Source organism: Sprattus sprattus (assembly GCF_963457725.1).
Source record: "Sprattus sprattus genome assembly, chromosome: 3".
Taxonomy (NCBI): Eukaryota; Metazoa; Chordata; class Actinopteri; order Clupeiformes; family Clupeidae; genus Sprattus; species Sprattus sprattus.
In genome coordinates, this window is record NC_137922.1 from 5,302,776 (window position 1) to 5,328,371 (window position 25,596).

Sequence of the window (25,596 nt, forward strand, 5' to 3'; positions counted from 1 at the left end):
GAGGAGGATGAGAGAAGAGGAGGAGAGGGGAGAGAAGAGGAGGAGAGAGTGAGAAGAGGAGGAGAAGAGGAGGAGGATGAGAGAAGAGGAGGAGAGAGTGAGAAGAGGAGGTGAAGAGGAGGAGGATGAGAGAAGAGGAGGAGAGGGGAGAGAAGAGGAGAGGGAGGAACAGTAACGGTTTGGATGGCTGTGTGTGTAGAGAGAGGAGGAATGGGAACGGCTGGGTGGACGCTGGCACACAGAGGGTGTTCATTTCAATGCCTAGATGTATTCTAGCCCTTATGTGTGGGCGTCCGGTCTGCACACTCCAAGCCTTAAACTTATAACTGACAGGGAAGTGCATCTCTTAATATCTTATAGCTAATATCACACACATATTAGACCCTGGTGGGTAAACTCGCATAGCACAGCTATACGATCTGTGGCTGAATTCGGTCCCAAGGCAGCTCACAGGAAGGAGTTAACATTACACACCACGGTGAAGAAGCTTTCTGACGACACCTCCCACTTCAGTGGTGCAAAGAGAGCATTTAGCCATGCACGTACACTACTTTCATCTCCGACTCACTTGTCATTTGAATTTGCTTTTATTCACTGGAATTACAGTCTTATAAATCCAGCGAGGACCTGCTATACAATCAGGCCTATTCTGGGAACATATCTCTAATTTCTTGAACGGATTAAGAGAGAGTATGTGTCTAACACCTCTTAATTCTTAGGTAAAAAACGTAACTCCACTCCACTTGTTTTTTAATGTCTGCACGTTCTATTCCATTTCCTGCATTCCTACAACAGAATGTTGGGATTCTTCCAGTCACAAGTGCAGAGGGGACGCTTGGGGAGACGCTTATTTACGGTAAACATACCTGACCCTTTATGGATATTATCTTCAACTAATCTAGATATAGAGAGGCCCAAATGTCAAACCAGCTGGAAGGAACTTCTAGTTTTCATTTCAAAACAAGTGTGAAATGTGAGCACCAGCACAAACTAGGACTGGTTTCCCCCGCTAGTGTGCCTCTCAGACTGGCAGAAACAGCCATCATCTTCATGTGCAGGACAATAATCATTCCTTACAGGCGCATCCATCAGCCTGATGAGCCTAGTCTGTCAACAGGGAAGGAACTCTGCATGCGACTCCTTCTTGTCATTTGAGGAAATGACAAATGACTAGCCTTACATGCTGCTTGGATGAACTCCTTTCTTCCGAAACTGCTGATGCAAAGGCTATAAACACTCTTAGTTAATGTTCATTCTTAAGTCTGCTTTGCTGTTTAACTTTAACATGAGTAAATGTGTTTGGTTTTGTTTAGGGCATGTCAACAGCTTTGGATATAAAGTAGTCCATAAACACTTGTGGCCCTGGGCTTTCAAGGGCAATCAGGGCAAAGACTCACCGTTTATGAAGAAGAAACTACCCCAGTTCATGGCACTTATGAAGAAGAAACTACAGTCTCCATGGCACTTATGAAGAAGAAACTACAGTCTACATGGCACTTATGAAGAAGAAACTACAGTCTCCATGGCACTTATGAAGAAGAAACTACAGTCTCCATGGCACTTATGAAGAAGAAACTACAGTCTCCATGGCACTTATGAAGAAGAAACTACAGTCTCCATGGCACTTATGAAGAAGAAACTACAGTCTACATGGCACTTATGAAGAAGAAACTACAGTCTCCATGGCACTTATGAAGAAGAAACTACAGTCTCCATGGCACTTATGAAGAAGAAACTACAGTCTACATGGCACTTATGAAGAAGAAACTACAGTCTCCATGGCACTTATGTAGAAGAAACTACAGTCTCCATGGCACTTATGAAGAAGGAACTACAGTCTCCATGGCACTTATGAAGAAGGAACTACAGTCTCCATGGCACTTATGTAGAAGAAACTACAGTCTCCATGGCACTTATGAAGAAGAAACTACAGTCTCCATGGCACTTATGAAGAAGAAACTACAGTCTCCATGGCACTTATGAAGAAGAAACTACAGTCTCCATGGCACTTATGAAGAAGAAACTACAGTCTACATGGCACTTATGAAGAAGAAACTACAGTCTCCATGGCACTTATGAAGAAGAAACTACAGTCTACATGGCACTTATGAAGAAGAAACTACAGTCTCCATGGCACTTATGTAGAAGAAACTACAGTCTCCATGGCACTTATGAAGAAGGAACTACAGTCTCCATGGCACTTATGAAGAAGGAACTACAGTCTCCATGGCACTTATGTAGAAGAAACTACAGTCTCCATGGCACTTATGAAGAAGAAACTACAGTCTCCATGGCACTTATGAAGAAGAAACTACAGTCTCCATGGCACTTATGAAGAAGAAACTACAGTCTCCATGGCACTTATGAAGAAGAAACTACAGTCTACATGGCACTTATGAAGAAGAAACTACAGTCTACATGGCACTTATGAAGAAGAAACTACAGTCTCCATGGCACTTATGAAGAAGAAACTACAGTCTCCATGGCACTTATGAAGAAGAAACTACAGTCTACATGGCACTTATGAAGAAGAAACTACAGTCTCCATGGCACTTATGAAGAAGAAACTACAGTCTACATGGCACTTATGAAGAAGAAACTACAGTCTCCATGGCACTTATGTAGAAGAAACTACAGTCTACATGGCACTTATGAAGAAGAAACTACAGTCTCCATGGCACTTATGAAGAAGAAACTACAGTCTCCATGGCACTTATGAAGAAGAAACTACAGTCTCCATGGCACTTATGAAGAAGAAACTACAGTCTCCATGGCACTTATGAAGAAGAAACTACAGTCTACATGGCACTTATGAAGAAGAAACTACAGTCTCCATGGCACTTATGAAGAAGAAACTACAGTCTACATGGCACTTATGAAGAAGAAACTACAGTCTCCATGGCACTTATGTAGAAGAAACTACAGTCTACATGGCACTTATGAAGAAGAAACTACAGTCTCCATGGCACTTATGAAGAAGAAACTACAGTCTCCATGGCACTTGTGAAGAAGAAACTACAGTCTCCATGGCACTTATGAAGAAGAAACTACAGTCTCCATGGCACTTATGTAGAAGAAACTACAGTCTACATGGCACTTATGAAGAAGAAACTACAGTCTCCATGGCACTTATGAAGAAGAAACTACAGTCTCCATGGCACTTATGTAGAAGAAACTACAGTCTCCATGGCACTTATGAAGAAGAAACTACAGTCTACATGGCACTTATGAAGAAGAAACTACAGTCTCCATGGCACTTATGTAGAAGAAACTACAGTCTACATGGCACTTATGAAGAAGAAACTACAGTCTCCATGGCACTTATGAAGAAGAAACTACAGTCTCCATGGCACTTATGAAGAAGAAACTACAGTCTCCATGGCACTTATGAAGAAGAAACTACAGTCTCCATGGCACTTATGAAGAAGAAACTACAGTCTACATGGCACTTATGAAGAAGAAACTACAGTCTACATGGCACTTATGAAGAAGAAACTACAGTCTACATGGCACTTATGAAGAAGAAACTACAGTCTACATGGCACCTATGAAGAAGAAACTACAGTCTACATGGCACTTATGAAGAAGAAACTACAGTCTACATGGCACTTATGAAGAAGAAACTACAGTCTCCATGGCACTTATGAAGAAGAAACTACAGTCTACATGGCACTTATGAAGAAGAAACTACAGTCTACATGGCACCCCGTTTATGAAGAAGAAACTACAGTCTACATGGCACCCCGTTTATGAAGAAGAAACTACAGTCTACATGGCACCCCGTTTATGAAGAAGAAACTACAGTCTACATGGCACCCCGTTTATGAAGAAGAAACTACAGTCTACATGGCACCCCGTTTATGAAGAAGAAACTACAGTCTACATGGCACCCCGTTTATGAAGAAGAAACTACAGTCTACATGGCACCCCGTTTATGAAGAAGAAACTACAGTCTACATGGCACCCCGTTTATGAAGAAGAAACTACAGTCTACATGGCACCCCGTTTATGAAGAAGAAACTACAGTCTACATGGCACCCCGTTTATGAAGAAGAAACTACAGTCTACATGGCACCCCGTTTATGAAGAAGAAACTACAGTCTACATGGCACCCCGTTTATGAAGAAGAAACTACAGTCTACATGGCACCCCGTTTATGAAGAAGAAACTACAGTCTACATGGCACCCCGTTTATGAAGAAGAAACTACAGTCTACATGGCACTTATGAAGAAGAAACTACAGTCTACATGGCACCCCGTTTATGAAGAAGAAACTACAGTCTACATGGCACCCCAGTGCTCCTCCTCCTCCTCCTCCTCCACTCAGGCAAAGGCCAAATGTGAAAACTGACCCCAGACCAGCCACCGTGGCCATTAGGCGCCTGCTCCAGAAATAACAGCCTGCTGAGGTCAGCACGCCGCGGTGGCAGTGCGGGCCCTGCGGGGAGGCAGAGGGGAGGCAGAGGGGCCGTCGCTGCACAAGCAGTTCGTTCTCCTGCATGCTTCCTCAGGGAGGCTCGCAGCCGCAGAAAACACACACTCTTGGCTACAGAAAACACACACTCTTGGCCTCAGATGCCTGACTAACTCAGAAAACACACACTCTTGGCCACAGAAAACACACACTCTAGGCTACAGAAAACACACACTCTAGGCTACAGAAAACACACACTCTTGGCTACAGAAAACACACACTCTAGGCTACAGAAAACACACACTCTAGGCTACAGAAAACACACACTCTAGGCTACAGGAAACACACACTCTTGGCTACAGAAAACACACACTCTAGGCTACAGAAAACACACACTCTTGGCCTCAGATGCCTGACTAACTCAGAAAACACACACTCTTGGCCTCAGATGCCTGACCGACTCTGCACAGAAGTCATGACGAAAATCATTTGGTTTAGCGGAGTAGACAGTAGAACCGCAAGGCTGGATGATGATGAATCCCCTTTCCCCTCTCTCCATGCCTTCTGCTTCTTCCCCTCCTGCTCCTGATCCTTTATACCCTTACTTTCCTTCATGTCTTCAGACCAAGTGGCACATACTGCACTTACTGAAAAAATGTATGCTCGCCCATTTCAACAATCATTTAACACGTTAGTAAAGAGCAAATAGCTTCAAAAGGACTGTGTTGTCCGAATAAAGCTTTTACACCTCCCTCACTTCCAGTTGTACTCTACCACTACAACTATCAAACATATTGGGGGTGAAATAAGATGATACTACAATTCAATATGCTTTGCTCAGTATTGCCAATGTTCATAAATGTTAAACCTCTCAAATCTTTATATGAAAAGCCAGCCCTAATACATAGCTGCTACATAGCCTTCATCATTTCATCATGCCTTCATCATTTTCAAACTCCCATGTTTTGATCATGGCAGGCTGCTGATACATTAAGCCCACATGCTAATTTGCTAACATTAGCTAGCTGGCATGACTAACACAAATACAACAGATACAATGCAACATGTCTTTCTCAAGTATAGTCATGACACGAGTGAACAGAAAATCATTATTTTGGCCAAATAACTTCACACTACAAATCAGAAAAAACATCAAATACACCTACAAGCCTTCATTTTCTTCACCCTTAAACACATTCTAGTAGTGCGAACTGCCTCTTAAACCATTGCTTTTCCACCAGTAACTTTCCGACCTGTGTTAGGCCTGAGTCAGGTTGTTGAAAATTCACACTTGTCAGGAGATTGCCACTCGCCCTCCAAAAGGCACCTCACCACCCCACCAAGGCGAGGCCAGAACACAGTGCCAAACAATATGGCACGGCACAGCACCACTACCAGGGCGCCACAGGAAAAAGAACAATGGCTACTGCCAAAATCTGGATTATCCTAATGCCCAGAAAAACACATGCATGCATGCCCACATGGTTGTGCAGCATGGCTTTTAAAGTCACGAATCAATACAGCCATCACTGGGACCGTTAGGAGAGTCTCTGCTCATCTATAGTTACAAATGAGTGCACTCCAGACTTAGGGTATGTATGGTTAGGCACTGTAAGCTTTTCTGGGTCTTCACTGAAAAAGACTGCAGTCCTGGCAAATGCCCTTTGTCACCAACATCTATGCCAGATTTATGTGAAGTGAAAATGCCAACAGAGCAAACCCAGAGGCTGGAATTCTGATATGTGGTCTTAGACATGTAGGCCTACTATACACAGTCTTTTGCTCTCTCATTAGTTGACAGGAAGAAACAAATGTCAAAAGGAGGATTCTAGAACATTCTAGCGTTCCATCAAAACCATTAGCCATCGCATTAACTCATTTGCGGGTCAAAAACACGAGCCCTCAGGCACGCTGTAACACGAGCACGACAAATGCACTCAACCCCCACAGCCCTGACGGCACGAGGAGCACAGAGTGCCATGCGTGACCCCTTGACAGCTCAATTCACCCAGTTAGACGGCTTTCATCTGCCCGCGCATGTCTCAGCTTAACCTCGCAGCTGCGTCCAGCGTTCGTCCAGCGCTCCAGAGAGGGACTGCGCTGGCTAGCTGGCGGGGCAGTGCCGGGGGCAACTGAAGGGGGGCACGCGTCAAGCGGCTGACAGCCCTCACCGCCCCCCCCCAGGCAGAAAAAAACATCAACTACTCTCCACTTACAGTTTATGTGTCAGCTGGAATGGGGACCGGAGCGGAGCGGAGTGGAGCGGAGGGCGCTCAACTGGACCGCGAGTCTGATGAACCTGCCGGCTGTTAGATACACAGCCCCACTGGCCCAACGCCAGAGTTTTCACTAAATACTTTTTCTGAAATGAGGTCACTGCCTGCGCGCGCGCGTGTGTGTGTGTGTGTGTGTGAGTGATGTGTTTTATTTCTCATCTCAAAAACAGCATTGATGAATGAAAGCACACTGGACAAGACCAGGGCAGGGCAGGCGCCAACAGCCTGACTAAGAGAAGCTTATTCAGTGCAGTTATCTCTTCCTAAGGCATCATGGTCCACTGGGCCCCCAGGCAGCAGCACACAGAAGCAGAGGCTATTAAATGCCCTGACTGCTTGACAACCCTGCAATTAAGTGCAATCTTATCTGCCACACAGTATGGAAAATAGAGATTCTTTGAACAGCACTCAATTGTGTCTGTAGAAGAACACATTTCATTGTTTCTATGGAAGAAAACTCAATAAGCTCCACGGCCTACTAAATCATCACTCAAGACCTCTCTTAACATGGAAAGCACTTAATGGGTGCCGAGTCACTTAATGTCCCTCAAACTGTGCAGTCTACTCCGGCAGTTTCCATGACCTCTCAACCATTTCAAGTTTTAAGTCATAATTTAAGCCCTTTTTTCAGCGCAAACTCTCCACTCATATTCACTCTCCCTTAAATAATATATTCATAACTGATGCCTTTCTAAACTAATACATATTGAATGTGCTAAAAACATTAACTGTCGTCACATGCCGTTCCGGTTTATGCTTTTTCTACTGATGCTCATTTTAATGCTGATTCTAGTTGTCTTCTGTCATTGCACTGTAATGAGCAGATGCTAAATGCTAAATGCATCTGGCAGAGTAGGTAATGCTAATTAATTGACTCTTTCAGCAGTACATCCGTGTTAGACAGGTCATGTGTTTTAGGGACCGGGCTGACTAACAATTAAGTTCAAGTGATGTCACTAAATGTGGCTTAATTGGTGATGAAGTACACCTGGCCTGACTCCAGGACAGCGCTCTAAGTTTCATGGATTTATCCAGAGATCCTTCTCCCATTCCATCTTAATCTGGTTTGATCCCCCGCACAGCTGCACCCTCTGGGCTATTTACTAGAGCCTGTTGTCAACTTCCTGTTTTGGACGCTACCACTAAAGAAAGTTTATCTAGTAGGTCTACTACTCTGTCTTTTCATATTTTTATCTAATGTTCAGTACTTATTGTTAAGTTATGTTATGTTATATCATGTTGGAGTACTTATATGTTCATATGTTTATATGTTATGTCTTGTTATGTTATGGTAGTGTGGTATGGTGTCCTGTCCTAAGAATTTCAGTGCCCAGTCCAGCTCTGTTGTTCTGTGTATCTGACAATAAAAGACTTGACTTGACTTGAAGGATCCCAGCTAGCATACGGAAAGCCACCAAGCTGTGGGAACAGCAAGCTTTCAGGCATGTTCACTCGCTAGGATTCTACCAAGCTGACAAACAAATATTCATCCAACATGCTACCACACTTCCACATATTTAGTAATTTCACATCACACAGGGTAGGAAGGTATGATTAGTTAGGCTTTCATTGATGTTTTACATCGAGAATGGATAGCCTGTGTGTAACATTAAATAATCAACTAGCCCTCTCTGTGTCAACTTCTTGTCAACGAGCTGTGACCCAAACCATAACCTGAGTTGAGGTCAAAGTTGAAGCCTGTTTTAGTTTGTTACAAGTAAAAGAGTATCAACCACCAGGTTTGGGGACAAGAAAAAAGGCCATAAAAACAAAGTAGTACCGCAGAAAACATCTGAGCAATTCTCAGAGACACAAGTCTATTTAAAGCAATACATTGTTGACAAAAATAGCCAGAGGTCTCGAGGTGAAACAGAATCTTTTTTTTCGAAATCAGTGTTGCTATTTGTATCTGCCTTTAATGTGTCTTTGATGGAACTGTATTCTGAATTCCGCACAGGACTAAACTCATCTCAAAATGTGTACAGATCAAACACCTTGCCTTTCATGATAGATTAAGAAATACAGTAGCTTAAAAACAAATAGCAAATTACATCTTCTGTTCTAATTTTTTTTGGCATATTTATCACCTTTCATAAATTACTTCTGTAAAATTCTACTTACACAATATAAAAACAAAACAAATCACTTCTAAGCAATGTCCCCGAGTCTGGGCCTATCTCTCCTGCTGCTTGTTTACGTCGAGGAGTTCTGAGTATTTGGACCTGGAGTACATACGTGCAGCAGACCCAGTGTGTCCTTGAGGAGTTCTGAGTATTTGGACCAGGAGTACATGCAGCAGACAGGACAGGAGCACCTTACCCAGTGTGTCTTTGAGGAGTTCTGAGTATTTGGACCTGGAGTACATACGTGCAGCAGACAGGACAGGAGCACCTTACCCAGTGTGTCTTTGAGGTTCTTCACCAGGGAGCCCTTCTTCAGACTGTTCTTGCGCTCCACGTAGTTGGACGGGACGTACCCCGTCTTGTTGGAGGTGTTGCGTACGCGCCACCACGTCTTGGAGTCGTCCAGGAGCCACAGGCGCTCATTTTTCCGGATGTCAAGTTCCTGGTCCTGCTGGGCGGTGTAGTCCCACTTGGCAATAACAATCACCTCCTCTGTCATCTTTCATGGAGTCACTCTAGACACACAGAGAGGAAGGGAAGAGAGAGCGAGAGAGAGAGAGAGAGAGAGAGAGAGAGAGAGAGAGAGGGGGAGTGAGAGAGAGGAAGAGAGAGAGAGAGAGAGAGAGAGAGAGAGAGAGAGAGAGGGAGGAAAGGTAAAAGACAAAAAAGGAAAATCAGACAACCACACTGTCAACTCTCCTCAAGCTGTTCTGTGACTAGTCCCCCTGAGGAGAGTTCAAAGCAGCCGTCTGCATCGCACTAAAGCAGCCCTTTCCCACCTCTAGGCCTACATGTCGCCCCTCTGCTGCAGTCACCTTAATGAAGTCCTTTCTGGCACCATCCTCCAGCTGGAGGACTAGACCTCCACCACTCTCTTCCTCCTCTCTCTCTCTCTCTCGGAGTGGAATAGACCTCCACCACTCTCTTCCTCCTCTCTCTCTCTCTCTCTCTCTCTCTCGGAGTGGAATAGACCTCCACCACTCTCTTCCTCCGTGCGTCTCTCTCTCTCTCTCTCTCTCTCCCTCTCTCTCTCTCTCGGCGTGCTTGAGCTAGAGCTGAAGCGCTTACTCAGCACACTACCCTAGAGGGACTCCCAGAGCTGCGGCGTCCCTTTTTTAGCCTCTCTCCTTTCCTCTCGTTCATCTAAAATACTGTAAATGATTCATCAGCACGCAGCAGGGAATGCTGCCTGCCGTGTGTTAAATGGGCTGTGTCTATAAACACGAGTTACGGAGGAACAGCGAGAGAGGGAGGCAGAGAGGGAGAGCGAGGGAGGGAGGGAGGGAGGGAACACAAGTGAGGAAGTAAAGGAAAGAATATAAGTTGGACGTGGGGGACAACTCTCTCTCCCTCTCTCTCTCTCTCTGAGTGGAATAGACCTCCACCACTCTCTTCCTCCGTGCGTCTCTCTCTCTTTCTCTCTCTCTCGAGGGAGGGAACACAAGTGAGGAAGTAAAGGAAAGAATATAAGTTGGACGAGTGGGGGACAAAACATGGGAAACTGGGGGGAAGGGGATAGGGAAGAAGTAAACAGAGAAAGTGAGAGTTTAGGAGAGAGGAGCCAGCTGAGCAGAGCCACTAGAGGATTCCCAGCACCCGCCAGCAGCTCCAAATGGCCCACGGCCTGACTGGGAATACAAGTGAACACATCCAGGGAAATCTCAACTGCTTCGCTGCAAGGCAACAACATGGACTGACTGTCTTCCCTTAAATCTCTCAGCATGGTGAGACTGAGAGAGAGAGAAAAACAGACAAACAAAGAGAAAAACACGGAGAGATGTAGATCGAAAAAGAGATCACGGCAGAGAGAGTGCCCGACTTGCGCTGGATAATAAAGACTTGAAGTCTCTTTTGAAATGGAGACGGAGAAGAGACAAGAGAAGGAAAGGACAGAGCAAAGAGAAGGAGAAGAGAGAAGGAAAGGAAAGGACAGAGCAAAGAGAAGGAGAAGAGAAAAGAGAAGGAAAGGACAGAGCAAAAAGAAGGAGAAGAGACAAGAGAAGGAAAGGACAGAGCAAAGAGAAGGAGAAGAGAAAAGAGACGGAAAGGAAAGGACAGAGCAAAGAGAAGGAGAAGAGAAAAGAGAAGGAAAGGACAGAGCAAAGAGAAGGAGTAGAGAGAAGGAAAGGAAAGGACAGAGCAAAGAGAAGGAAAGGACAGAGCAAAGAGAAGGAGAAGAGAAAAGAGAAGGAAAGGACAGAGCAAAGAGAAGGAGTAGAGAAGAGAGAAGGAAAGGACAGAGCAAAGAGAAGGAAAGGACAGAGCAAAGAGAAGGAGAAGAGAAAAGAGAAGTAAAGGAAAGGACAGAGCAAAGAGAAGGAGAAGAGAAAAGAGACGGAAAGGAAAGGACAGAGCAAAGAGAAGGAGAAGAGAAGAGAGAAGGAAAGGACAGAGCAAAGAGAAGGAGAAGAGAAAAGAGACGGAAAGGACAGAGCAAAGAGAAGGAAAGGACAGAGCAAAAGAGAAGGAGAAGAGAAAAGAGAAGGAAAGGACAGAGCAAAGAGAAGGAAAGGAAAGGACAGAGCAAAGAGGAAGCCCTTGAGAGGGTTGACTAAGTGGGTGGTCTTGACCTGCGTCACCCCGGTCCTGTGACACCCTGTGAGCTGGAGTCACAACAAGGCTATGGCTACCACCACAGCCTCTCACTTCTGACATGTGCTCAATGTTTTCAATTACATTTATGACAATCAGACGCAACTACGCTGATCACTTATGCTTTCACCTTGTGCCCTCCATACACACCTATGCATTACATTATTTTGTCATTATGTCATTCTTAAATACAGGCTGTTAAAAGACAGTAACCCTACTATCAGTGTGTGGAAACAAAAGATGGTGCTTAAATGCACAGCCTGGATACTAGTACTGTAAGCTGGGAAGAACAGGTTATGCAGGCCATTGTTTTAAGTTGGCTGGGCATTTGAGAACAAACAGCTTCTGAGCCAGTGACTCATAACACAAGTAGCTTCAATCATACTGATCATAGCAGCCATGCACAGAGTGTGAGCCTGACAGCAGAGATGTTTCTTTGCTCTTCATTTGTGTTGCGCTACTGTTATGTATAGGTCACGTGTTCATCATGTGTGATTTACCGTCACACAAAATCTCAAACTCAATAGTTCATTTCAATAGTTTCTTATTTCACAACCATCACAAAAAAAAGTTTTTCTTACAGTGTTTCAACTCACACCCGCGATTACATGACAACACAACAAATATAATCATGTGAAAATAAATATACAAAGTTGAAATAATAGATAAGTGTGCTTGTACATCACACTACAACCTTAGTCCTAATGGTTAGGAGTGCTCAGTGGGCCTATCCACCCGGACGTCATCTGTGTGCTACATGTCAGGAACACTGATCAATCTCTTCCGTGATGGATCGTGGTTCTGTTTGCGTTTTTTCTGTAATTCTGTAATTGCTCTGCTTATTGAAGGATGCATCAACTCCTGTTAAATCATTAATATTCTAGCTATGAACTAGGCCGTGGATGAACGAAGAATGTGTGCATATATCTCCAGAAAGCATACATGAATGGATGAACAATTTTTTGCTAATTTAACCAATGCAAAAAACTACTTTTCAAAATAAAACAGCAGTCCATATAAATCACTGAAAATGTTGCTTGTACGACTGTTAAACACTGAAAAGGATCATGAGAGAATAAACATATTGCAGAACAACTGTTGGGTGTGAGTTACTGTAAGTGACTTTGTGTGTGTGTGTGTGTGTGTGTGTGTGTGTGTGTGTGTGTGTGTGTCTAAAGGGGGGATATGGAATCCATGGATCCGTTTGAAATCTATGTACTTAGGGAAGATTAACCAAATGTGTCATTTTCAGCGTTAGGCTGGCAAGAATGCATGGCATGAAGGCACAACAGGAGGAGGCCTTTACAATTCTGTGCCGTTTCAGGACCAAAGCTGCAGTTCATATCACCTTTTGATTACTGGGGTGGAAATGAGATCATCCAGCAGCAGACACATCTCCACAGGTGTCTTGTTTCCACACACACACACACGCACGCGCACGCGCACACACACACACACACACACACACACACACACACACACACACACACACACACACACACACACACACACACACACACACACACACACACACACACACACACACACACACACACACACACACACACACACACACACACACACACACACACACACACACACACACACACACAGCTTAAGGACACCACACACTGCCAATTCTGAATTGCAGGCACAAGTGACACCAGTCATCCTGAGCAGCAGTGGACCCAAAGGCAGCAAAGATGTCATGGAATTGAGATGAAGGCAACCAACCAGTATTGACAGAGAGCACATTTCATTATCTGCAGAAAGAATTGGGGCTTGCACTTGGCAAATCATGCCAGTGCTCGTCACCAATGCCACCTGACCTGACAACTCTACACTGGGATGACAGTTGGAACTGTACACCTGATGACACTTCATTGCTTATTCATTTCAAGGTACAGGTAGTAGTTTGCCTACAGTCGAAGTCAGGGCCGTATTTTCTCCTCCTAGGAGACATTGTGTAGTGTAAGTTTAGTGTAAGTGTAGTGTATGTGTGTGTGTGTGTGTGTGTGTGTGTGTGTGTGTGTGAGTGTGAGTGTGTGTGTGTTGTCATCTCTGGAATGCAGTAACAGGATCGCTCTTCTTTTACACTGCCTGTGCCTAAACAGTTTCAGTTACACCTAAACACCTCCTGCCCATTAAACACTGTCTCCTACTGAGTCAACCAAACCCCTGTGCACTCAACATTATCAAGAAGACTACATAGTCTACATTCATGCACTCCGATATGTGGTACTCACGCTCTTTCTGCTGCTGCATATGTACTGTATATATATATATATATATATATATATATATATATGGGCCATTCTACCGAATTCGTGTAATATGCAGTCCCTCAACAATAAAAACTATTAACAAAACAATTAGGTATTTAGGCATAGATATTTACTAAGAAAATGTTATGGTCTATATAAACCCAATGCATTAAATGAGATAGTGATAAGCTAAATATATACAAAATCATCATTTATAGGGTACTTTCTATTGGGAAGTAGCTGTCCCCAACCCTGACATCTAAATGTCAATGCCTTTAAATAACACTTTTCAATTTTTTTAGATTTTTTTCAATGATTTAATTTCAAAGATCTTTATGATTTGGTTGAAACAGAACTTGGAATATTTAGATTTATTGTGGGTTTAACTTTTAAATCAATTAACTATACTCAAAAAAATCATGTCCCTAGTTTTCATGTCACTACCGAAACACAATAGTTTTAGTCCACTGGCTGAGCCTGTGTTTTAGCCATGACCCTGCATTTTTGACCATGCAGTGACACTGCATCCCTGTCCCTCATGGTTGAATGGTAAGTAGCTAAATCCCATAGTTTTTGTATAAATGTGTTCCAAAGTCTGAAAATCGACGTGTAACCTTAAGAATTGTCACTACCGAAACCTATGTTTCCTTCAATTAAGTAAACCTTTCGGGGTTTCATGCAAAATCTTATGTTTGTATGTGTGTACACCTCTTCAAATATTTGTTTGCAAGCTGTGTGCTTGCTAGAATTCTTCATTTATGCTTAAAGCTAGCTAGAATTGTCACTACCGAAACAGTCACTACCGAAACATATGGTAGTGACCAGATGATTTCGGTAGTGACAAAATGAAATGGTAATTAGTTCAATCCCATAATTTTTAAATAAATGTGTTGTGTGGACTAAAGGGCGGCCCAAAGCACCTTTTGGAAGATTTTGGGAGAGAAATGAACATCCATCAAACAGTGCAGTCACTACCGAAACAGTGCAGTCACTACCGAAACAGATAAATTGAACTTCATTTTTATGGATTTCATTGTGAAAACCTTCAAGAAATATTTGTAAAAATACTCTTCAGAGAAGGGAAGGAAACAATCTGAACAGGTCAATAATAATACTTTTTTACTATAGTAAATGTGATGTTTCGGTAGTGACAATTTTTGGAAGAGGAAAAACATTCCAACACATTCTGAAAATACAATATAAAAATTGACTGTCCTTTTACTAGATATGTGTACTTTAGATATGGTACAATATACATACGGACAAAGTTTTGGGAATAAAACATAAAAAAAATCAAAATATTTCCGACGTGACTTTGCACCAATCCGGTAGAATGGCCCATATACACAGAACATATGCAGCAGCAGAAAGAGAGTGAGTACCACATATATACAATACCAAGAGATGCCATTGGAGCTTAAATTGGGCCACTCACAATTCCCACCAGGTCTCAGATCCACCATGGGGTGTCCCCCTCACGTGGCTTACATGAGAAACAAGCCTGTTGTGTACCTCAGACATCCCCCGGGTCCCCCTGGTCTTCCATGCATGCACACTAAGGAGAGTGCCTCATGCGATCACTGATCAATGAAGGGATAAAGAATCAATAAAAGGATCTGAAGAGAGAGTTACTACTAGACTAGTTACATATCCATGGTACGCAGGAGAAGCTGATTACCCAGAGGCCTGTGTGAGGCCCTTTGCTCTGATTGGGCTCTTTCATGCTGGAGCAGGTGGCCCCACTACTACTACCGTATGCTGAGGACTGAACACTGCAGAACATCAGCCCTGACACCACTACATTACACTACACATTTACAATAGGCATTTCTCTGTGGATAATACACCACTTTTTACTGCACACATTCTCTAGCTGTTAAGAGCCAGAGACACCTCACCCATTCACACACACAGACACACAGCCAGCCAGCCAGCCAGCCAGCCACAAACACACACACACACACACACACACAGACACGTGTACAATGTACAAAACACCAACCCTAACTTCACCAGCAAAGCATTAAAACGGCCAACTGAAGTATGAAATTCAACAGCTGCTCAAAAGCAGGAATGCCTAACCAAAAGCGCATCCACTGATGTGAGTGTTTAGGGAGCCTACTGGTGAGTAATATGCTTAAAAGACTCACACACACACACACACACACACACACACACACACACACACACACACACACACACACACACACACACACACACACACACACACACACACACACACACACACACACACACACACACACACACACACACACACACACACACACACACACACACACACACACACACACCCACTGATGTGAGTGTTTAGGGAGCCTACTGGTGAGTAATATGCTTAAAGACTCATCTGGATTCCAGTCACACTATTTCATTCTAACCCTAGGTTTAAAAACAGAGATGAGTCTCTAGGGGAAACCCGAAGCAAAACACTAGAGGAATGAACAGGCATGACTTTCTTAATAGCAATTATGTTACAATCTTGTATTTGTGTGACATGCTCTAGTTCCTCAACAGAAGCCGAAACATGTGCCTTCCCAGCTTTGTGTGTGTGTGTGTGTGTTTACAAAAGCAATACAGAGTATTCATTATTTCACCGTTAATTTACCATAAGAGTGTGTGATTCAAAGTCCAGGAGAAACTGATAAGGAAGACAGGGGAGGTGAGATATGGGGTCGGTCGGTCATGTCAGCTCCATATTATAGTTAATTAAAACTAAGAGTAAAACTAGGAGTGAAAAAATTATTTCCTAAACTTCAATGAACAATGCAACACAAACTAAAATAAAATAGAATTGGTAAATTGGTCAAATCGGCTTAGTTTTCCCCCTCAATTTGCACTGTGGTTGCTATACCACTTTGCCCTGTTCTGTATGATTAAATAAAAATAAAAGCTACAATAACTCTGATCAGCTTCTAGTTACAAAATACTTGACCATCAGTGTGTATGTGTTTGTGTGTGTTTATGTATGTGTGTGTGTTTATGTGTGTGTGTGTGTGTGTTTATGTGTGTGCGTGCGTGTGTGAGTGTACGTATGTGTGTGTGTTTATGTGTGTGTGTGTGTGTTTATGTGTGTGCGTGTGTGAGTGTACGTGTGTGTGTGTGTGTGTGTGTGTGTGTATGTGTGTGTGTATGTGTTCCCAAAGCAGCATCTGCTTATGCTTATTCTCTCTTTGGTGTCAGTTTGCTGGCCTCTTGACCAGGCCAGTCACGTGACCACGGCTTCCTGCAGGCCAATAGCTGGGAAAGGCATGACCCCTGACATGACCCCTGACAGGAACCAGGAAGAGGAGGAGGAGGACAGAGAGTGGTGTGAGATGAGGAGAGAATGAAGAAAGACACGGAGAAGGAAGAATATTGATGAAAAACGTAGTGCTACTGTAAAACAAACGTGAAGGAACGTGAAAATGGAGACGAGGTAGAAAAATAAGCCTCAATCTCCAGACACTGGTGAGAATATCTACCAGTGGAAGAGTTGGGCTGTAATTGAAATGGCACTGAGGTGTGGAACACCGCCTACAGCCTGATGTATTACAACAGTGCTGCTTCAAGTTCAAGTGTGACCTCACATACTCTCACAAACACTCACACACTGTTTTGTCCAAGACCAATCTAAATTGACGTGGCTAAATATAAGACAGATTCTCATTTGTTCTCTCTCCAAGCTCTAGCTGTTAGAATGACACAGACTAACTTTAGCTTTGGTAACACTACTCTAACCCTAGACCCCAAGTGGTGATCAGGCACCTGACCCTTTGCTATCAGACTTGAAAAGTGCCCTTTTTCCAGGAGAACTATTTCTAAATTCATATTTGAGTTTTTTTTTTATTGAATTTGAATGTACCTCATGGCATCAATTTTCAATTAAAAGCTGCGTTTGAGTTTCTCATCTGTGTTCTAATCCTCGATACCTCACGAGCCCCTGCCTCTACCTCTCCCCCCTCCTTCCACATCCAACATCCAGGTAACGATACTGCTCCCTAAGCTTCGGCTTTGTGAAGTGAAAACTCTCTTAAGGAATCATCTCTGTGTGCTGAGGGAGAGGAAGAGGCAGAAGCAGCAGCTCCTAGTGAAGTAGAGGCAGAGGCAGCAGCTCCCAGTGAAGTAGAGGCAGAGGCAGGTGCAAAAGCAGCACAGATCCAAACAGTGCCACCTTGATATACTCCAAACAGTGTCATCTTTATATACTCCAAACAGTGTTGTCTTTATACACTCCAAACAGTGTCATCTTTATATACTCCAAACAGTGTCATCTTTATATACTCTAAACAGTGTCATCTTTATACTCCAAACAGTGTCATCTTTATATACTCCAAACAGTGTCGTCTTTATACACTCCAAACAGTGTCATCTTTATATACTCCAAACAGTGTCATCTTTATATACTCTAAACAGTGTCATCTTTATACTCCAAACAGTGTCATCTTTATACTCCAAACAGTGTCATCTTTATATACTCCAAACAGTGTCATCTTTATATACTCCAAACAGTGTCCTCTTTATATACTCCAAACAGTGTCGTCTTACTCCAGTGTCATCTTTATATACTCCAAACAGTGACATCTTACTCCAAACAGTGTCATCTTTATACACTCCAAACAGTGTCATCTTTATATACTCCAAACAGTGTCATCTTACTCCAAACAGTGTCATCTTTATACACTCCAAACAGTGTCATCTTTGTATACTCCAAACAGTGTCATCTTTATACCTTTATACACTCCAAACAGTGTCATCTTTATATACTCCAAACAGTGTCGTCTTACTCAAAACAGTGTCATCTTTATATACTCCAAACAGTGTCATCTTTATATACTCCAAACAGTGTCGTCTTTATACACTCCAAACAGTGTCATCTTTATATACTCCAAACAGTGTCATCTTTATACTCCAAACAGTGTTGTCTTTATACACTCCAAACAGTGTCATCTTTATACTCCAAACAGTGCCATCTTTATATACTCCAAACAGTGTCATCTTTATACACTCCAAACAGTGTCATCTTTATATACTCCAAAGAGTGTTTTATACCAATTTCTTTCCCTGTGCCTTACTTTTCCTCAGTGGGAAGAAGGAGGTGAAGCTTTGGGGGGATGGACCTCTGAAATCGATTTTGTGAAATTAATATAGTCAATAAATCAATATATTGTGTTAAAGGTCAGTAAAATAGCTTTGCCTACTAATAGTAGCAGACTGTGGAGCAGTAATAGATCAGTAATAGTCAGCATCACTAATAGTAGCAGACACAGGATCAGATCAGGCCAAACCTGCTCTAGCATCAGCAGGCTCTGATGAGTTTGCGTGTGTTGCTTACGTCACCACCCATTCAGCTTAATCTTCCTTGCCAGAAATGCCTGGTCATGGCCCTCCTTGCTTGTAAGGAAAGGAATGCCGGGTATTTTGGAAAGCCGCACTTCTAGAAACCAAATCGGAATTGCACTGGGTGACCTTGTACAAATTTCCTAAATGCTTTCCCCGAACCAGTGGAGAGAGAGAAGGCTATTACCCCCCCTCTCTGCGCCTCTCCCTCTTCCTCTCCCTCTCCCTCTCCCTCTCCCTCTCTCTCTCCATCCACTTCACATCGAGCTGCAATCCCACGCTTTTTATTCACTGGGGACGGAACATTGCCTCGGAACCCGTTTAACATATCAGGCCAAGTTACTGCTGCTCATTCTCCCAGAGAGCCGAGCGTCAGGGGAGCCGCAGTGGAAAGAGTGGCACAACAGCAGCAGGCCTCGTGCTCAACTGACCCTGGATCAGCTCATGTAGACATGCATTCATTTAGACCTTTAATGTAGTCCTGCATTAATTTAGACCTTTAATGTAGTCCTGTAAATGCATTCATTTAGACCTTTAATGCAGTCCTGTAAATGCATTCATTTAGACCTTTAATGTAGTCCTGCATTAATTTAGACCTTTAATGTAGTCCTGTAAATGCATTCATTTAGACCTTTAATGCAGTCCTGTAAATGCATTCATTTAGACCTTTAATGTAGTCCTGTAAATGCATTCATTTAGACCTTGAATGCAGTCCTGTAAATGCATTCATTTAGACCTTTAATGTAGTCCTGTAAATGCATTCATTTTGACCTTTAATGTAGTCCTGTAAATGCATTCATGTAGACCTTTAATGTAGTCCTGTAATTGCATTAATTTAGACCTTTAATGTAGTCCTGTAAATGCATTCATTTAGACCTTTAATGTAGTCCTGTAAATGCTTTAATTTAGACCTTTAATGTAGTCCTGTAAATGCATTCATTTAGACCTTTAATGTAGTCCTGTAAATGCATTCATTTAGACCTTTAATGTAGTCCTGTAAATGCATTCATTTAGACCTTTAATGTAGTCCTGTAAATGCATTTATTTAGATCTTAGCAACACCAGGCCTCGTGTTCTCAGCTGACCCTGGATCAGCTCGTGTAGACCAGAGCCTCAATCCTCAAAGTACATCAATCAGCAAAGGACACACAATAATCTTAATAACATTTGAGCTTAGAACACCTTGCTAGAATGAATTGATCTTTTTCTTTTTTACCCCCTTTGAAGGACATGAAATCATGAAAAAGACGTTGAATGGCGTGAAACATTTGGACAGGTTATCGCTGAGCTACTCCAGCAGAGAGCCTGATGTCCAGGCCTCCCCTCCCTACAGCCAGACTCATGGGGTGTGTGTGTGTGTGTGTCTGTCTGTCTGTGTGTGTCTGTGTCTGTGTCTGTGTCTGTGTCTGTGTCTGTGTCTGTGTCTGTGTCTGTGTCTGTGTCTGTGTCTGTGTCTGTGTCTGTGTCTGTGTCTGTGTCTGTGTCTGTGTCTGTGTCTGTGTCTGTGTCTGTGTCTGTGTCTGTGTCTGTCTGTGTCTGTCTGTGTCTGTGTCTGTGTCTGTGTCTGTGTCTGTGTCTGTGTCTGTGTCTGTGTCTGTGTCTGTGTCTGTGTCTGTGTCTGTGTCTGTGTGTGTGCCAGCTACTGGACCCTTCACACAGAGTTACCACAGGAGGAAGGTCCACCAGACAACCAACATACATGACTGAACACTGCACCAGAGTGTTCCTGACAGAGTGTGGTGTGTTTAACATTCAGGTCAAACACAGCTGTCAAAACAGTACATGTCCGCCCCAAATTCATCTCTTCCTGTTATTTATAAACCTTGTGCTGTCCAAACACCGATACAAACGTCTCCGCTTTCTGTGAGGGACTGGCTGTCAACACCGTCTCACTCACATCACCACTCCATGTACTGATACACACACACATAGGCTAACTGAATCAGCCATGAAAATGAAATTTACAATTAATGCACTTACAGGACTACATTAAAGGTCTAATTAAATGCATTTACAAGACTACATTAAAGGTCTAAATAAATGCATTTACAGGACTACATTAAAGGTCTTAATAAATGCATTTACAGGACTACATTAAAGGTCTAAATGAATGCATTTACAGGACTACATTAAAGGTCTAAATAAATGCATTTACAGGACTACATTAAAGGTATAAATGAATGCATTTACAGGACTACATAAAGGTCTAAATGAATGCATTTACAGGACTCAATTAAAGGTCTAAATAAATGCATTTACAAGACTACATTAAAGGTCTAAATGAATGCATTTACAGGACTACATTAAAGGTCTAAATTAATGCATTTACAGGACTACACTAAAGGTCTAAATGAATGCATTCACAGGACTACATTAAAGGTCTAAATAAATGCATTTACAGGACTACATTAAAGGTCTAAATGAATGCATTTACAGGACTACATTAAAGGTCTAAACACATAACCTCTTTGTATAGCAACGTATTAAAGTCTATTGCCTCACAATGCCTCAATGGTTCAATTCATACCATTTTTTTTTTTACATTTTGACTATTTTAACTTATTTTACTATGCCTTGCAACACATTATGCATGCTTAACTAGAGACATGCACAGACATTCAAGAATATCAAATTGGCCATAGAGCTAAATACTGTAGAAAGGCAAACTGAAATGTTAAACACAAATCCACTCTTTTTTAATAAAAAAAAAAAAATCTGAACCAGAACAGGATGCTTCATTTGTACACTATGACAGCCCCCATTTAGGTCAAGAATAAACTGCCTCACACAGCCTCATATAATTAGGTTAAAATGTAATTCAAATTTAAATCTAAAATTCCTTTGACCAAAGATCATTTTCAAATTTCAGTCATCAGCTTTAAAAGACATGATGGTATTGGTCCTAAACACGTCTAATAAGTCAGCCTTCATGAAGTGACATATTGTTGCAAGACTTGAATTATACTATTTATATCTGATTTGACTAATTATATCATACTGGTCTGACTGTGAGTCAAGTGTTGTGAGGAAGACTGGTAGGTAGTTTGGATTTAGTGTCTTCTGTCTTCAACTCAATAAACACAAACTAGGTCTTCAGAATTTTTGTCAAATTCAAGAAATTGCTCCCCACAATCCTCTTGCTGTCTGGTCAGTGTGTTGTCAAAAAACCTCTGGTGTTTGTACACAACCCTGGCTCTGTCAATGGTGAGTGGATGGGACCAAGCCAGAAACAATTCAAGCCAATCATGTTGATTGCCCCGGGATCACTGATAGGGAGGAAGGGCGGGGGGGGGGTTGATTGGTCGTTGAGCTCAAATATCAACAATCTTTCGTTGTGGATTGCATCATTAATGGCTACAAAGTAGACTTATAACTGGCCCTATACCCTGGAATGTGAATTTGCACCTCAGTACCATCATGTTGTCTCAGTCTCACCTCTCTCTGATGGGCTATTAGAGGCAGTGTTTCCTGGGTACGTTCAGCTCTGCTCGTGAACAAGGACGCTTGTGTGCAGAGGTCAGATGATGACCAAACAGCAGTGTGACAACACAAGGATGAGAAGCTGTGAAGAACCCACCAGAAAACATCATACGAACAACACAAATCTCCCACCATGGAGATGAAGTTGAAAACAAGAAGAGAGCAGCGGTGATACCACAAAAGCCAAGTGACTGACATTAATTGCTGTTGCCATGGCTGACGAGCTGACAGCCCTCACGCTCCGTCTGTGTGTCTGCCTCCCCACTCATCTCCATGCCTTTCATCTGACGCGCCTCAGCACCACCAGCGCCGCCCTTTCAAGTAGCATTAGCAGTCTCAGCACAGACACCCCACAGCAGTCACAGCCAATCACAAGAGCCGGCACAATCACTGATAGATAATGAAAAGAGTTTGAGAAGAGGGGGTTGGTCGTTAGTGACCTCCAAATCACCCTTAACGTTAAGTTTCCTGCTCATCCATTCTTCACCCAGTACCACCTATCTTTCAGCAATGCATTCATCAAAGTGAATAAACAAGCCAGCTCTCAGATACACCTGCAGGATACAGAGTGTCAGAGATAAGCGCCTTAAATTCATTTAGGATTAATTTTAAAAAGAGGCAATTCAAGTGGAAATCAAAGCCACTCACACACCTATTCGTTCTCTGCTTAAATTAGAGAAAGACATTTTAACATCGTAAACAAAACAGTTTTAGAACAAATTAAGAACCCCATATACTTCCCCTGCCACTAAAGGACATGAACTTCTATGAGCAGAGGCTTGAGAGATGAAGGGATCAGCCATGTGAGACACTCTGTGGGCAGCCTCCACCTAATGACCCTTCACAGGGATAGAATGATTACCTCTCGCAGCCTTCAGGCCCAGTGTCACCTTGGCGTGACTTGGCATTGAACAGGCACATCATTACATCCTTAACTGCTGGCCTGGGGTCAGTTTGCATAGTCTGTTTTGAAAAATATGGTTCGCAGAGAAATCAGGGGAGCTGGCTTTACAAGCTATATGAAATAGAAATATGGTTCGCAGAGACTTGTGTTACACTGCCTTCATAGTCAGAAGAATTTTATCTGCTATGGTGAATGTCAGAATGACTTATTATTGAGCTAAATAACCTACTATTTAGACTGTGATGGGAAGTGGCTCACAGACATGTAGTAATGGTTAGATGGGTTCTGATCTATTCATGGGTTGGGCAGGAAAATGGATTGTGGACTGTGTTCAGGGGAGCTGGATTTACAAGCTATATGCAGATACAGTGTACTGTTCCATCTCTAATCTATCTCCAAGAAATCAAGTCAAGCACATCCTAACAGAAGATGGATCAGCCAGTGATGGGCTAGACAGTCCCACTCCAAACAAATACATTCTTGGCAAACAGATTTTTCGACACAAGAGTAGGTAGGGCTAGAAAAGATGATGTTCACATTCGGCCCAAGTTGTAACCTGGTAAAGGTAAACCAGGAAAGGTTAGAATGTTGATGTCCCGTATTTTTTGTTCATCAAACCATTAACATGCAACACTTACATCTTAGACCAGGTGTTTGCCTCATGAATACTTAAGGGTGAAACGATGCATACTAAAGATTTTTGAGAGCAAAACATACCAAGTGCAGACATTACTCCTTTTTCTGAAAGCAAATACGGAACACAGTCCACAATCCATTTTCCTTCCCAACCCATGAATAGATCAGAACCCATCTAACCATTACTACATATCTGTGAGCCACTTCCCATCACAGTCTAAATAGTAGGTTATTTAGCTCAGTAATAAGTCATTCTGACATTCACCATAGCAAATAACACGACTTTTCTTCTGACTATGAAGGCAGTGTAACACAAGTGCATGCCTGGTCAGGTGATATGCCACACTGGGTGCAGCAGTCATGTGACTATGACCCTCCTGACCCTAGTGGTGGACTTGGCCAAGTGCTTAATGAGGCGAGCTCGGACTCAACACAATGCACGACACTGGATCTCACACACTGATTACACACTGCCCACAGCACTCACGGTCAACATCAATTAGGTCTCAGAACTAGCAACACACACAGACAAACTCGCGAGGCAATAGAATTCAACATAGAATGGAACTGACTCCATATCGCCGTCAGGGCAGTCTATTCAGCTGGCATGACCAACAGAGATTCATGTTTTCTGGCTGAACTGGAGACAACGCAGTGCCAGTGTTACAGCTGGGCAAAAGCGGATCAAAGATGCACAAATTCAGACAATAAACGTCGGAAGAATTGTCATGTCAGTCACATATCTGTGGCGCTATTTAAACACATGGTAATTCTGCAGAGCTTGTAGCAACAACTGACAAATCAACTGTCAAAAAGAAGACTACTTCTGGGGAAAATAATCTTTGAAATTATGCATCGCGGTGCTAATGTGAAAGATTCTGCGTCAATGCGGGAAAAGTTAATAATCCATTTTTTTATCATTTTAATTAAACAATACCCATGCTATAACCTTTTATTCAAAACCATTTCACTATACAGTTGTAATGATGAATGGACTGGCAATACACACTATGTGAACCCTTACACATGCCTTAGGGTCTTGTGACACTAGTACAGTACAGTTAACGTAAACAAATCAAGCCAGCACATCCGCCACACATATCAGTGAATAAGAAGTTAACTTACAGATACTGGCAATACATACCTCATGTACACAATCCACTAGGTCTTGTGACCCTAACCAGGTAGTTACACCTTAGTTTGATCCAGTGATGGATGAGTCCTGATTCACTCGGATCATTCACCTGGATCTGCACCTTTAGGAACTCAGTGAGCATGTCCTACATTCAGCATTACAACCCTGATCACTGATCAGCAAATAGAACAGAAGAAAAGAACTTCTACATTGAATGACATGCATAGCTTTCTCTTATGGTGTTCAAAGCATACTGTGCATTCTAAGACACAAATAAATGTAAGATGAAGGATTCCTTAATTGACATTTTCACTTATCTTAATTCAGTCTTATTGCTCCATGTCTCTCTACTCATATACAATACCAGATGATTTGTTCTGAGGTGGTTGTGTGATAAAACGAGATGAGACTGGCACATCACAATGAGCTTTCATG

At 42.6% G+C, this 25,596-nt stretch overlaps 1 protein-coding gene across 2 annotated transcripts in view; it reads right to left on the minus strand.

Annotated features, from left to right (window-relative positions):
* The window catches only part of nck2b (NCK adaptor protein 2b), a 56,318-nt gene that overhangs the window by 10,532 nt on the left and 20,190 nt on the right, over window positions 1–25,596 (minus strand). The window contains exons 1-2 of one of the 2 annotated variants that reach the window (XM_080835819.1): window positions 9,629–9,731; window positions 9,087–9,328 (exon numbers count right to left, since the gene is read on the minus strand). In XM_080835819.1, the coding sequence (XP_080691945.1) occupies window positions 9,087–9,312 (226 nt within the window). In that variant the 5' untranslated portion in view covers window positions 9,313–9,328; window positions 9,629–9,731. Of the gene's footprint in view, window positions 1–9,086; window positions 9,329–9,628; window positions 9,732–25,596 lie in introns of those variants that run through there. The other variant, XM_080835818.1, reaches the window with a different exon arrangement.